General features: G+C 49.5%; 2 protein-coding genes across 2 annotated transcripts in view; both read right to left on the bottom strand.

The window, feature by feature from the left end:
• The window catches only part of LOC119376032 (uncharacterized), a gene marked incomplete at its 3' end in the record, with an annotated part of 28,812 nt that extends 17,501 nt beyond the window's left edge, over window positions 1-11,311 (bottom strand). The window contains exon 1 of the mRNA XM_037646023.2: window positions 10,804-11,311. Coding sequence (XP_037501951.2) covers window positions 10,804-11,311 — 508 coding nt within the window. The remainder of the gene's footprint in view (window positions 1-10,803) is intronic.
• A 2,245-nt stretch (window positions 11,312-13,556) lies between these two features.
• Window positions 13,557-14,640, bottom strand: LOC119376031 (cullin-3). Its single transcript, XM_037646022.1, has 2 exons — window positions 14,464-14,640; window positions 13,557-14,390 (listed from the first exon to the last, which is right to left on the bottom strand). Exons 1-2 carry the CDS (start codon window positions 14,638-14,640, stop codon window positions 13,557-13,559), a joined length of 1,011 nt encoding a protein of 336 aa, XP_037501950.1.
• Between the last annotated feature and the right edge of the window lie 312 nt (window positions 14,641-14,952).

The raw sequence follows: 14,952 nt of genomic DNA, 5'->3' as shown, positions 1-14,952 counted from the left end.
ATTACAATTTCAATAATCTCAACAGAGCTTCCGGCGGCCACCGCTCGGCGGCGCCACGGTACCTGGAAGTTGCGAATCATGTCAATGTACGGGGCTAGTTTTGCGCCCCCTCCCCCCCCCCCCCCCCCCCACCGTGCTCACGCCTATGGCTATATTACAATCGCCGCTGACACGGCTCAAGGCACCAACAAGCTCAGCATGTTAGCTAGCGCTAGCACTTACTCAATTAGTCTACACAAGCAAATCACTCGTCTCAGCAAGTTGACATGTCAAATAACGCCCACACCAACAAGCTGCTGCAACTTCAGCACAATGTACTAGAATAACAGTAAAAGCTGCCGCGTGGTGAGAGAAACACGGAGCTGCGACAGGAACATTTCCAGAAAATGTATACTCTATTCGAAAGGAACGTTACAACATGGCAATTTCAGTACAAGTGATAGTTGGGCAAGTTGGTGTGGGTTCATGGTTAAAAACGGCGCAAGAACACGAGACACAAACTAACAATGCGGGCGTTTTTAGCCGTGGCAATTTCAAGAGATCTTTACATAAAAACATTAAAAGTTACAGTGAGAAAAAGCAAACACGCAAATAAAACGAAATCCCGGTGCATCGCTTCAAAATCGCGGAGTATCCCGCCAAAAACTAAGCGGCGTGACGAGGACGCAGGAAAGTTTAGCGGCGACTACCCACGCGAGTGAGAAGACGAAGAAAGCCTGCCGATTCACGGAAACATCCTCCACAAATACAACAGCCGACTTGGACAAGTGAACATTGCAGCGGAGAAATACAATTTCAAATACTCACCGCGATGCAACTACGCCGTCATTCGACACAAAAAAACAACAAAGAGTTCTCAATACAAGCGGCAGCGGTGACAGCAGCAAGACTGAGCAAGACAATAGCAGGGTTACCAGATGGTGCGAGCTTCAAACCGCCAAATCGGACTTCGAGGTAGCCCAAACATAGCCCAACGCGAAAATTTCAAGTATCCCAAAAATAGCCAAAATCAGCAAATGTATGCGTGAATCCGTTGTATTGCGTAATATTTTTTTTTTGCTATTCAATGCACAATAATTGAGCGATGGCTGCAAAATCTAGAAAAAAGTTTATTGCCGCTTACAACATACAAATGGGGGTCGCATTCCAGGGTGTCGAAAATTGTTGGGGTACTTGAAGAACGTCTTTCCACTCTTGTCATAACACGTGAAATGTCAGACGGACACCCTCCGATTCAGTAAAAACTGTAAATGCACGCGTATTCAACAAAGCATTTCATAAGAAACACAAGTGTGCATTCTACTTAGAGGCACTTCCGCAGCTATCTTGGATTTTGGTCTGGGACTGAGCAAGAGGGCCCCCTCCACATCTCTTTTTATTATCTTTCAATGTGTGGCGGGGGCAAGGGAGGGGGGGGGGTGTTTGCTCAGCATTTTACGATAGTAGAAGTCACGAAAGTCTAGAGAAAACGTGAGCCATCAACACGGTTTCAAACTGACGACACGTGAAGCCCTTTCTTGGGCTACGTCTCCAGGTGCAGGGATCGTTCAACACACTGGAATGTTTTGATGGCGGGACCTATTAGCGGCATGCGCATTAGCGGCATGCGGCATGCGCCTTGGCGTTCTTTGTAGAGAGCTTTTTAACAGAGAGAACGATCACCACCTTTCTTGGCTTCTGCATGGGAGTACAAAAGCTGACGAGTGGTACTGCATTTCTGGGGGGTCACGCATGTTAACAACAGCCCAAAGGGGCTTATGGTGGCGGCCAAGGGGCCTTCGTTGACTTCGGGAACCCCCAGACGCTCGCGTACGCACGTGGGTGCAGCTGCTGGGGGTCCCCGGCACTTGTAAAGCTGGAGGTAGAAACGAACGCAAAAGCGCACGTGCGTAAGCCGTTAGGGGTCCCCCATAGAGTTAATATTAACTCTATGGGGTCCCCGATACTAAATTATCTACATTTTGTAGCTTTTTGGAATTCTTGCCTAGTCGATAGCAATGTAGCCCAAATATAGCCACATAGCCAAAGACAAAAATTTGACGCCAACTCGAACAAAAAGTAGCCCAATTTGGCTATTAATAGCCCAATCTGGTAACCCTGGACAATAGTCAGCTCGCGCATGCGCGCGCTGCACTCCGGAGTTTTGTCAGCCGACCGCTGCAGAAATTACAGCGCTGCAAGCTACTCAGGCATAGAGTCACTGTATATGCTACAGTAACTCTACTCAGGCACGGCCGCTGGATCCAGCAACCGTGGCTCTCGTATGTCACCTTTGTTGGTGGTAAACGTTTCATACTGAAGTGCACTAGAGAGTTCCTGTGTGCCTGAGTGGTGGTACGGAGACTCGTACGTTTAGGCATCATGTGGTCGCATTTTCCCAGTGACCCAAGACTGGTGATCGAATATGACTCCGCATGGTGAACGGGCTTTAGGCCGTGCTAGCCATCGTTGGGATAAAAGAGAATTGAAATGTTTTTTTTTTATTTAACATAGCGGTTTTATCTCAGAAGAAACGCTGCTGCACCTTTTTCTTTTCTTTTTCTCCCGTGTACGCAAAAGCTTCCGTCTGAGTAAGTTGGTTCATAATGAAATAAATGGTACAGACTTGCACGCACCACGCGGAAAGAGATGCACAGTTTTGTTTCACACACTTTCCCTATTTATATATGAGGAGGCTTTTTTTTTTTAAAGGCCAACTCCGGTGATTTTTCGAGGTCGATGGATCTCAATGAAATTCGCTGGGCACGTTCCTTTGCACGTTTCCGTCATTTATGCCAAATTACAGGCTTGAGACATGCGCAGATTGTTTGCAAATGAATTTTAAAGATTGTCTGCAAACGCCCTCCTGGATTCCCGCAATTACTGGCAACATTGTGTCTGTGACGTCAGTATTGGTAAGGCGGCGGAAGTGACGCAGCCGAGGGCACCGCTAACTTCGGCGCTTCGGGCGCTACAGCGAGCATCTGCTGTGCACAAGGCGACAGACAGCGTTGGTTTGGCCGGCGCTTCGCTGGTCGTCCCGGCTGTCACAGTTTTCATACTCCGCGCCGGCGTCACCGGCATGCCTTGCACGACTTCCGGTTCGTTCGTAACAACGTCTACGTCATACGTAGACAGTACACTCGGTTGGGTTTCGGTTTCGGTGTTGCGCTTTTTTGCTTATTTAAAATTATTCTCCAACTTGCCGAGTATTTCTGCTATCGGGCCCGTAACAGGAGCGTCTTAGGAACATAAAAGCACCATTACTTTGACATGGCCAAAAAATCGCCGGAGTTGGCCTTTAAGTGTGCCAGATCTAAAACTGAAACTAGCTCAAGGCTCTATTGACCCATACATACTTTAAACTTTCCTTTAAAAGCATTCCTAATAAATTAATAATAATAAGTAGTAATTTGTTATAACTGTTTTAGAGCAAAGTTGAAAGTATCTATGTGCCAACACAGCCTCATTTAGCTAGTTTCGGTTTTGCATTTGGCCCATTTTGGAAAAAAAGCTCCTCACACACACACACACACACATTATATATATATATATATATATATATATATATATATATATATATATATATATATATATATATATATATATATATATATATATATATATATATCTGGCCCCGTGTACTGAAGAAAAAAATTTTGCTTACCTTGGGCACGCTGGCGCAACCATGATCCTTTGCAAACAAATAAACATCGAGCATGAGAAGATCTTGAAGACGTACGTAGAAAACAAAAATGATGATTGCCACAGGTCGATCGCTGCTGATTCACCACAAACAGTAACTGTTGACACAACCTTATTGTTGATTGTCCCACAAAGTTCGACTAAATGAAAGTGTGCATAAACGTGATTAGACAAGTCACGGGAATTCAAAAATCTTGAAGTGACCTAAAACCTTTGTAAACGCATAACTTTTGTCTTGCATTTCACATCGATCATCATCGCAGATTGCTAGGCAACTTGTTCACTTTAGTTACTTAATTGCGGACTGATTGTTGTCGAGGTGTGCCCCATCGTTATTGTTAGCACTGCCGCATTACATCACTGCGGCATGAATAAGGGGAAAGACCGCAAATTCATCATGACCAGTAGGGACTCGAAAACATTTCGTTTTTATGTCGTCCAACTTCCATGAGCGAAGGTTCTGCGACAGCACTGAAACTTTCTGAACATCTAGAAATAATGAGCAGATTGGATAGTTATATAGTGGTTTTCTTCGTGCATAGCTGCGGCCGACCACTACTGGCATGTTCTCACTGTCAAATGCAAAGCTTTCTGCTACGATGACATTGCCATCTTTGAGCAGACAGCAACTGTTGGCAATATCTGCTTTCAGAAACGTACCATTCACACGTGCCACGCAGTACTGCGGTCCACAACAGTTTTCGGGCAGGCAAACTCCCCTATGCTCTGAGCGCAAGCGCTGATTTTCCTGTGGGGTGTCAGGACACGAGGCATTGTCGTCTGCAGCTTGTCTTGCTTCGTACAGGCGCCTGTGCAGCTGCTGCAACTGCAGCCTACCCGGGCGAACAAGAGCCTTCAACTTTCCCATAAAGCTCTCTGCTGCAAATGCACTGAAAGCGTCTAGAGGGCCAAACAAACGGACGTCATCAGCCAGGTGCACAAGGCCGTGTACGTTGTACGTGACATTCTCAATGCCGTAGATGTCGATGGAAGTATGAACAAAAAATGTCAGCAGCCTTCGTGCATAGTCATTTAGTTCGGAGCACAGCTGTGGATGCGCGAGAATGGTGATGGCAACATGAAGCACCAAAAAGTGTTCGTACCTTTTTCTGTCTAGGTAGCCTTGCAGAAGTGCCGGACCACTATAGAGAAGAAACTGGCGGTACTCGGTCGCCTTCCAAGCGCCAAGATCTTGGAGTGACTGTGGTCTGCGTGCGAACTCGCGGCACACGTACGAGCCAACTGATGTTAGCTTTGTTGAAAGTTCCGATATTTGGTCATGGCGAAGCCTGAAGGTCGACCGCCTTTCGCCTTTCCATAGCTGAATTAGTTTCTTTTGTACTCCTAAGCAGACCAAGTGCATGTATTCGTACGGAAATCCTGATACGAGGCCAAAAGGCAGGGCTGATAATGGCGTGTTGCTGACGTGGTGCTCTGGACATGACTTCTCAGCGAAGTCCAAGTCCGAACGGAGGGGAGCATTTGTTTCTGGAAACACTACTTTGCCTCTGCAATAATGGCCTTTCTGTTTGCATTTGGTGCAGCCGTAGTAACCGCCATGATACTTTGTACCCAAGAGAAATGCCCTCGCAGGAGCATCACAAATGAAAGCTTTGCAGGAGACATCATAATGGCTACCTTGCACAGTGATGCCCCTTTGTAAAAGCAAGCTGAGCTCCTCTACGAACTCGGATAAGAAATCGTCCACCGAATGCGGCTTTCCTTTGCCTTGATAACAACCAATTACGAACATTAATTGAGGACTGAGCTCCTCACATCTTCCAATAATCGGCCAAAATTGGTCAGCGGTGCTGTTTCCCAATCTTACACCGTCTATGTAGAAAAATAAATGCAGTGTTGTCGACTGAACTGCTTCATTTGAGTTTAGGATCACACGCTCCAAATGTTTCTCCAAAGAAAAATGCGCATATTCCCCAGGAGGAACGGATCGCGTCGAAGTGAATCTGGGAGTGCCCAACAACGTCCTGGCATCGATTGGCAGATCCGTGTCGAATGTGCTGTTAAGTTTTCGTAGAAGCTGAGAAACTGCGACGTGAGGAATGCGGTGAGTTGTGACCCATGCTTCAAGCCATGCTTGAAACTCCACGCAGTTACGCCCAATATGAGCTCCTGCTTGGCTTTCTGCGTAGGACGTGTCATCGGACAAAGAACTGGAATTTTCTATCTCAGCTCTCAGCGGAGAGTTGTTTCGGTCCGTATTTTCTCTTGAGCAAATATTGCTTATCCTATGCGCGTTTGTATGTTCACTGGTCAAGACAAACAAGTTTACATTATCCAGTTGATTCTGCTCATTTGGTAATTCGGCGATAGCAGTACGTCTTCCGCTTTCGTCATCAGTGCAGGCGAAGTCACTTTCGCAGCAACTGTCCTCCGACTGCTCATATGTGCACAATCTCTTAACTTCAACATACCTTGAGACATCCTGGGTGGTATCGTCGGCATCGATACCTGCAGAAGTTGACAACATTTCATTGACTCTCCGGCGCTTCTGGCGGTCTGAAAGGTCAGCATAACACTTTTTCTTTCTAGCTGTCTTCATGATACATCAACGCAAGAGCGTCACTGACAGAAGTGCTCTTCTGTGCGCGCCAACTACTGGGGGCTGCCTTTTCGCGCGCTTTTTTCGCCAGAAGTAAAAAAAAAAAAAAAAAGGAGGTATCTCCCGCCAAAATTTCCCGCCACAATTTGACAACGATCGCGCAAGAACAACGGTCTTACAAAATCCAACTTCAAGCGGGATTTTAGATTCACCTTATGTTCTTACTTAAGGTGGCTTCTTCTATCCGTATTGCAGACGGCTAAGGAAATACATTTGTGAACAACACAAATGATAAAGAAGAAGACGCTTGTAAAGGTTTTCAAAAGTCTGTCTTACAGCAGGATATTCCGTCTGGATAGAATTCGTCCTCAAGTTGACTTCTATTTAGCCTGGAGTCAGTTTAGACGATATATCCCCTAATAAGACGGATTTTATCTCTTTTGTGCTACCTGGGGAGTGAATGCGTGGGGCGGCGGCGGAGTCGGCGCTCCTCTCTTATCTTACTCCATGGTCGCAACAATGTCACTTTAAATGCGGCAGTGTATTTCCGCCTCGAAGTGCAGCTCGAGTTTGAAAACGACAGGTGCCTTACTGTGATAGAATTTTTATTTAAAAAATCTGCGTTCACCCTGTATATATATTCGTACCTTGGAAATGTTGCTTTAATAAATGTTTTTCTGAATCATCAATGTCTGCTGTTCTCTTCCAGTGATAACGCAACTACACCGCTCTACAAAACTCTCACTACACGGAGAAAAAGCTCGAAGTGAAGTTCAAGAAAACACAGGTAATGAAAACTCTCTAGAAAGCTCTCTAGAACCCTCTGAGAACCCCCCCCCCCCCACCTGCGCCCCGCACCCGCTGTTGATAGGCTAGAGAGGCTGCCGAATGCGAGCAGCCATGTTGCATTATTTGTCGTTCGCTTCGGTGCGACTGGCAAACAGACGCTAGTCGCTGGAGCCAGCAAAACCATTTGGGCAATGAACTTTTACTTGCTCAACTGCCTCAAATTGCCACTATTATACCGCGCAGTTTTAGACGAAATGTAAAATTCCATTACTTCTACTGCAATCATCGCAACTGCTGAATATTAAATATAGATTTTCTTTGTAAGTCCGATTGCCTGCGGATTGCAGACGGCGCTACGATCGCTTCCAAATTTTCTCAACCACTGGCTCGGGCAACGTTGGGCTCGGGTGCGTCGAGTGGGCTGCTCGCCAGTTGGCGTTCGCTGTTCGCCGTGCGCAGACGCGACTGGCGCGTTTCTGGTATGTTCTTGGCCGTTTGATTGTGTGCGGTCCGATATGGCAGGAACTTGCCGCTCAGACGATCCAAACGCGTATCCGGGAGACTGGTGGATTATTGTACAGTACGTGGCATTGTCGCCTGCTCGTATTCGAAGAATTCAGAAGACGCGCGCTTGCTTTTCTGCGCGACGTGAAGGGTGAGGCAGTTCGTTGTCGGTCTTCGCACAGCTATGACACGCTGAGCGCGTTTCTCATACACTCGGGCGCGGCTGAACGTGGTGTTATCGCCGTGTGCTGCTTGTTAGAAGAGTTCGGACGGGTCAAGCGTTTTTCTCATGAATACGCGGGTGGTTGAATGTGGTGTAATTGCGATATACCCCTACTTCGAAGAGCTAAGGAGCGCAGAGCGCGTTCCTCATATATTCGAGGAACGTCCTGTGGTCGCCAGTAGACATTTGTTCTTGGATGAGTTCGTACACGGTAAGAGTGTTTTCCCCCCGCCCATTTTCGCACCTTTGGACGTGAAGCGGTCGCAATTTGCTCGCTCTTCGAAAATTGGAGATGCTCTAAGTGCGTTTCCCGTACTCTTCCGAACTCTTAGTCTTGGTGTGGTCACCATTTAGCTGACTGTTGAAGCAGTTGAGACGCGTGAATCGTGCTTCCGGCAGATCAGAAGGCTAAAATTTAGGTCCCGAAACTTCATGAACGCTACTGACCGATTATTGGTGTTCGCCTGTAGTTTCGTGTTGGAAATACACAGACACGCCACTAGGATGCTTGCTCAGTGTTTTATCAACATAAAGCCGCGTAAGCATCATATAGTCGTGCGGCGGAAGAGTGTTTGTCCTGAATCTCGTCCGTGAAACGCGATGCAGGGAGATTTCGCTTGAAAGCGTTCGTGCGTGTGAGCCTTGTTTCTTGGCGCTGATGGGGTGTGCGCCTAGTGTGTGATGCGCTAAGTGCAAAGAAAGCGTTCGCAGGCACAGCTCTTGGGTGTTTCTCCTTTGCTCAAAAAACTGGCAAGAAAGAATACTTGAGTACAGTACCTTTCTTTGCGCCATTCAGACCTGCCTCTGAGGAGCCACTTTTCGCTTTTCGTTGCAGCCTCGTTTACTATACAGGAGAAAAGAAAAAAAAAACTTCAGGTGACCCTAATCCTTGACATAGGTGTCTGGCAGTGGCACTCGCACGTGGGCGTTTGTGTGCAGTGGTGTATTTTTTGGATAACTTCGTGTTAACTTTGTGTTTGCCGATGTGTATCTCAGAGGCCACATAAAGGGAACCACGTAGTTCAGACCTGCTCCGCCAGCTGCCGCAATGATCTGAACTGCTAAAAAAAGATACTTTACCAGTTCGTTGTCTGCCTGCACGTTCAATGAACTCATTGCAATAGTATTAATTGAATTTACTGACAGTTATTTTGCCCTTAAGTTTACGTGACACTTAGTGCTCCTGCAACTGATAAACAATGCGGGATTGCGGCGGTCGGCCTCCGTCATTTGTGTAAAGCGTTCAACCTGAAATCTATCTCTTCACCATGCTGGCGAATGGAAACTAATAACATGAAAGGAATTACTTTTATGTCGCTCATACCACACAGCAGGCACAGGCGCTTCCACGCGCAGACAAGCATAATGTCCGTGTATAGACGTAGGTGACGACGAAATTTTCGTATGTCCGAGAAAATAATCTCATTTCGAGAAATCGGGTGTTATTTTACGCTGCATTATACTACAATTGAGATCAGCCTAACAAATTACTTCGTGTGTCACGCATATGTTTGTCTCTAATAGGCCGCGTCGTCCTTAAAACCTGATTTATTTCGAAGGGACGGCGCAATTTCTCTTTAACGTTTCTTAACAAAACTTGGTTATTCTGTGCCTTACTTTGTCAGCTACAATATTTTCTGTGGTGGGCGTCCTGCTTTACGGTTTTATGATATTGCCAACTATGGTGGAGGACCCCTCCGTTGATCCGGCAGTAGGACGCACCGACCATTTTTTTAAGACCACACGTTCCGGCCATTTAGTTACACGATATCCAGCATCCTATAATGTTAGATTCCTCATTTCTTACCTAGATAGACAGGAAAGAGGGCTCACACGGAAGAGAGAGAGAAAAAAAACGTTTATTAGCTGGCCAGTAAGTGAATGTGGGAGGGTCCCTTATTCCAGAAACCCTCTGGCTTGGACCGCCTGCGCTGGTCGACCAGATCCGGCTTCGAGATCTCAGCCTCCCACGCTTCACTAAGGAGGTTTGTGTCTGCATCTGTTACTGCTGCTTGTATGGCTGGGTTGCTGCCTTTGCATTGCAGCAGAAGGTGCGCTAGGGTGTCTGCCACATTACAGTGTGGGCAGATGTAGTCGTACGACGTTGGTTTTAAGTGATGCAATAGAAAGCCGTGCATAAATGAGTTGCTTTGAAGTCCTCTGTAGCCCGTGCCTTCGTCTCTTGAAAGTTTGGGATGGGGGGGAGGGCAGAACTTCCGTTCAAGCCGATAGTGTTGCAGCAAGGCGTGGTAGGTTAAGGGCACCGTTTCGGTTTCTTCTGCTCCTATTCTTGTTTGAGAGGTGCCTCGAATTTCGTGTGGGGAAGCCCGGTTGATGCAATTGCGGGCCGCGGCGTGTGCCGCTTCATTCCCCTCGAGGCCCTCGTGACCCGGAACCCAGACAATGCGGGTGTATGGGGGAAGAGTGTTGATGCGGAAGGCATGAAAAATAAAAAAAGAAAATCGATAAAGCTGAATATATTAGTGCGAAATACTATGCGGAAAAAACGTGAACAGGGCATACGTCAAATGGCGGATGACGTGTAATTATAATGGCTACAGGATCGTCCGCCACTGCATACACTAGGTGACCGTGCGGCAGGGCAGGAAGTCGTCTGGACGGCCTGTAAGGATCACTGACCGCCGCGACACGGACGTCGCGCATCGCCATCGTGTCCAGAAACGTTGTGAATGCCCGTTTCGCATGGCCCAAGTTGATCTGTATGCAGCGGACGCAGGCGGCACCCCGCAGTCCCCCTTAGCGGCAGACGAACTGCCACTACGCGAAGCCATAGTTGGTCCTGGCTCGCAGGCGCGCTACTCGATCAAGCAGCAGCGGACACTGGGGGACCCGGTAGGGTGACCCTCTGCTTCGAGGCCAGCGCGTCTGGACTCCGCACAATTGACCGAAGGGTCACCGAGGCGGACTGAACAAGCAGTGCCCAAATGACCCTCGGTAGCGCAGCGCATTCAAACTGCGCGCGCAGGGTCATTTCTAACCGGGCACGAGCTACGTCCATGGTCGTGCGTCGCTGAAAACGTACACGTGGCCAAGTGGAGGTCTTCGGTCACACGGTCCGAAGTCCAGCCCACCGAAATGCGCTGCTGGCTCATGATGCGTGCAAACGCGTCGGGGTCTACCTCAACAATAACTGCCGAAGTGCCCGAGCGTTCCCTGAATGACGCCCTAACTTTGCACTTCTGCGGATCGAGCTGGAGTTGGGGATTGCGCTCTCTGACGCGGTCTATAAACTCGTCGGTCGATATGTCTGGGTCGACGCCCCAAAAGCGTAGGTGGGGGTTGCGCTTGTCGGGGATTCTGATGGAGAGTGCGGCGCAAGTGATCGCATTATCGGCAATGGCCTGTCTCATGTTGGTGAGTGTGTCGCGCGAGTGAGCAAACACAGTAAGGCCATACCTCGTGTGTTGGAGTGTCAAATCGCGGATGTCGTGGGTCATCGGGTCGATGTTGGCCTTGAGAAGCCTCAAGGGGTCCCGGGCAGGTGTCGCAGAAGGAGCGATGGGGGTCACGAAGGCCCCGTGCTCGTGCATAGCCGAGGCCGGTCCCTAAGCGAGGCCGTCTGGTGTGGAAGGCGTTGCAGTAGCGGCAGCACCCGCCTGGAATGCCGCCGCGTACGTCAGGGCAGCACGAGGAATCGCAGAGCCCGGCAGGAGTCCGGCGTGAGGCCCCGCGGGGAGACCGGGTCGTGGCTGTGAAGATGCCATGGCCACAGGAGAGTAGGCGGTGTCAGGAAGTGGCTGGGTTGTCGTCCTTGCCTCGGCCAGGATGGCTCGCCTGTGGAGGTCAGCCGCCTCGCGCCGCGTCTCCAGTAGCTGGCCCTGCAATGCCATGACCGCACCGCGCTCCGAGGCTGCGTCAGCCTTCAAGTCAGAGCATAGTTGCACTAACTCGAATACGTGGGCCATGATAAAATGGCGCGCGTGAACGAGAATCCGATTGCCCATCTCAACGCAGTAGCGTGATAGCTCCTCCTCTGTCCCCCGCGCTCGCGTCTGCACCCGCGTGCCAAGGTCTGACCTCAACGCAGAAGGGACGGCAGTGGTTTGAGAAACGGACGAGATCGCGTCCTCGTCCTCGGGAGGCGTAGCGGGTATATGCCTCTGACTTCTGGTAGCTGTAGCGGTGTCGGGTCTGATGGAGAGATGTATTCCTTCCTGACGATTGGGATCGACAATTTCATCCAATAAATCATTACCCGCTGCAGGAAATGCGGCGGAGGACGCGCCGGAGACATCTGCCAGGTCAGGGGAACTCGACCCGGCGGGCGAAATGGCGTTAGTTGAGCTAGGGGTGCTCATCTCCTCAGCGATGCGCGCCCATCATGGCAGCTAAGCCTAGCGTCACGACAGGTCTTAAATTAACGAGCACAGTCTCACGAGCGCTCGTGAGACTGTGCGTGAGACAGTCAAACTCCCCGCCCGACGCTGTACACGCTCGTGCAGCTGATTGGTTGAAAGATGTGCCGCCCCAGTCAATTTGACTCCCCGCCCGACACTGTACACGCTTGTCACGGATCTCCGGACAACAGTCGGCCAGAAGGAACGGATGAGGCGAGAGTGTTAGACACACCTATTTTAATTATACACCCTAAAGGAAAACACACATTATCCCTAGAACAACTAAAAACACCAGCGTTAAACAAAGCTGTCACAAAAAGAACCAGTAAAGGAAACAAGCATCTATATACAATACGGAGAGTTCTTCGCTCAAACCACTTACGGCGTTCTGTGCCGATGCACGATGAGGTGAGAAGTTGTCGGGGACACTGCAGCGGCGTTAACGTCGGCGTCCGAGCCGGTGACGCCGTCTTTCTCTTGTGCGGAACGCGAGTTCGCGTTATCGTTGAGGCTGGGAGGCTCGCAGTTCAACGAACTGTGCGTCGCAGGTAGGTTCTTGAGCTGGCCAGCGTTTCTCGGGAACAGGGCTGGCTCAGGCGAGGCCGAGGGAGCGGTGCCGTGGGACGAAGCGCTCGGTGCACAAGCCGATGACGCTCCCTGGCCTATGCGGGTGTTCACGCCTGCCATCCATTTCCTAGGACGTGTCCTTGAATGGCCGGTGACTACGGTGCGATGCCGTAGAAGAAAGGGAGCCGGAGCGCCCGGAACACAGGCCGGCGACGCGCTCACGATCGAACACCCAGGGCCCCCATCGCCACGTTACCTTCTTATTTTATATCTTCGACCTCGTTTTCCTCTTCTGGTCGTGCGGTTATACGTCATGCTACGCTTGTCGTCTTCCTTTTCTTCCACCACATTATCTTTGTCACCTCCTATATGTGACAACGCTCCTCCTGCAGCTACTTGCCTGAAAGAAGTGCCGCCCAAGTAAAATTCATTCCCATTGTTAGAATAAAAATAAAAACAAAAATAAAGTCATCGGAAAGACCTGTTCCTGCCGAAGCATACTAGGTTTAAAGCCAATAAATATAAATGAAACGGGGTTGAAATATAACCCAAAGCGCAAATTTGAAAGAAAAGCCAATTAGACAAAAGAATGAAAATTATGGGCAACGATAACGCATATGGGTCCTAAGGTGTTGGGACGACGAGCACAGAAACCCAGCAGGCTTCTTTTTTAATGAATAATGAGTCAGAGACGTTTGTGGCATTGGCATGCCCAATGAAGTGAGGTGAAAGACAGGAAAGAAAGTGCAGAGTGAATAAGAGAGAAAGATGAGAGTAAGAAGTTAGAAGAAAGAATGAATGAGAAAGGAAAGCGAAAAAAAGGTTAGAGAGAGGGACAGATGACAAAACACGGGAGAGGAATGTCCAGAGTTCAAATGCACGACACAAGCAACACCGACAGGGGCCGAAATATCGCCATAACTTTGTCTAGGATCTGGTTTATTTCCTGCTTTGGCATGTGCCTAATTCCTTTTCGCATCATGTCGTCTACAAACGAAGCCAGGTGCTCGGGTGATTTCTTTGTCAAACCAAGTAGGTGCTGAAGGTCGGTAGCGATTGCCTTCTTGACGTCTTCATCATCGTCGAAGGAGTGCTGGATAAAGTAGTCGAAACGGTCTCTCAGGTCCATCATTTCCGGTATGAGACTAACCGAGTCCCCGTGCTCATTCACGATAGATCTTCCTAGATTTCGCAGGTGCTTGCTGACACAGTCGAGCAAGGTTTTGACGCCGCCTTGCACGCACTTGAAGAACCGAAATAGACGAGTCAGGTCCTCAGTCATACTGCTGTTGAGAATATGCTGGACGCCCGAGTCCTCCATGTCTACAATTGTGTTCATGTGTTTTCCGATGAGCTCCTTCTGTACCACCTGCACGACTGGAACCACGGTGGAATCATCCAGGCACTGCTTCGACCGCTCGGACTCTTCGTTGATGTGTTGTTCAAATAGGGCAATGTACTCAAAAGCGTCCTTAGTTTTGATGTATTGTTGTCCCAGGAAGGCGTAGAATTGGGCCGACTCGGCGAGGAAAGGCACCTCGAAGTCTTCCTCGTAGACAGACCTCGAGTCGAGTCCCAACACTATGAGCATTTCGCACGCCTTCTTCAACGAAGCCCTGTCGACCGATTCGCCTTCGCGTTCCGTCTTCACCAAGCCGAGCATGGCTTCGCGGAGGCGGTCCCGCACGTCGGCGTAGCGCGCAACCTCATCGCGAAAGAGCCGCACACCCGCTTTGCTTACGCTGTCGATGTTGGAATGAGGCACGTAGGTACCTTACGATGTCGCTGATCATCATCATGCTCTTCTGGTGGTCTTCCCAGGCATGATTCAACGTCTGCAAGAAGCTTTCGTCTACTGTAGCCAACACAAGGGCGCGTACCTTGTTCGTAAGGTGCTCCGTCACGGCTTCGCGCAGTCCGCGGTAGAGGCGCTCCCATTCGTTCCGTGCCACCATTGCGTAAGCGGCTTGATATATCATCGAAGCATTGGTTGGTACTTTGCTTCTCCTGTATCTCGTCGAAGGCTCTCGTCGATGAACACGATGAACACGGCGTCGATGAACACGATGGCAGCCACTTGCTGCGCCAACACCCGGCCGGCACCACCGGCCGCCAAGTGAGAGTGGCGGTGAGGGGCTTGCAGAACGAGTCACACAGAGGCCCGAGAGCCCCGCCGTGATGGCCACTGTGTGTGCCTCGATACTGCAAAGCCCCCTGATGCTTGTTGGTGTGTTTGTGAGGTTGTCGTTTTGCACAAGCGGAACGCG

This window comes from Rhipicephalus sanguineus, unplaced genomic scaffold, assembly GCF_013339695.2.
Source record: "Rhipicephalus sanguineus isolate Rsan-2018 unplaced genomic scaffold, BIME_Rsan_1.4 Seq10727, whole genome shotgun sequence".
NCBI classification, from domain to species: Eukaryota; Metazoa; Arthropoda; class Arachnida; order Ixodida; family Ixodidae; genus Rhipicephalus; species Rhipicephalus sanguineus.
Note: the sequence above shows the minus strand (reverse complement) of the source record. Positions and strands in the feature narration are given on the sequence as shown.

Excerpts from the sequence above, each read along its gene's own strand:
- LOC119376031 (XM_037646022.1), bottom strand. The coding sequence starts at position 14,640 with ATGGTGGCACGGAACGAATGGGAGCGCCTCTACCGCGGACTGCGCGAA. Across the intron at positions 14,391-14,463 it reads TGATGATGATCAGCGACATC|GTTGCGCGCTACGCCGACGT; the intron begins GTAAGGTACCTA and ends TTTCGCGATGAG.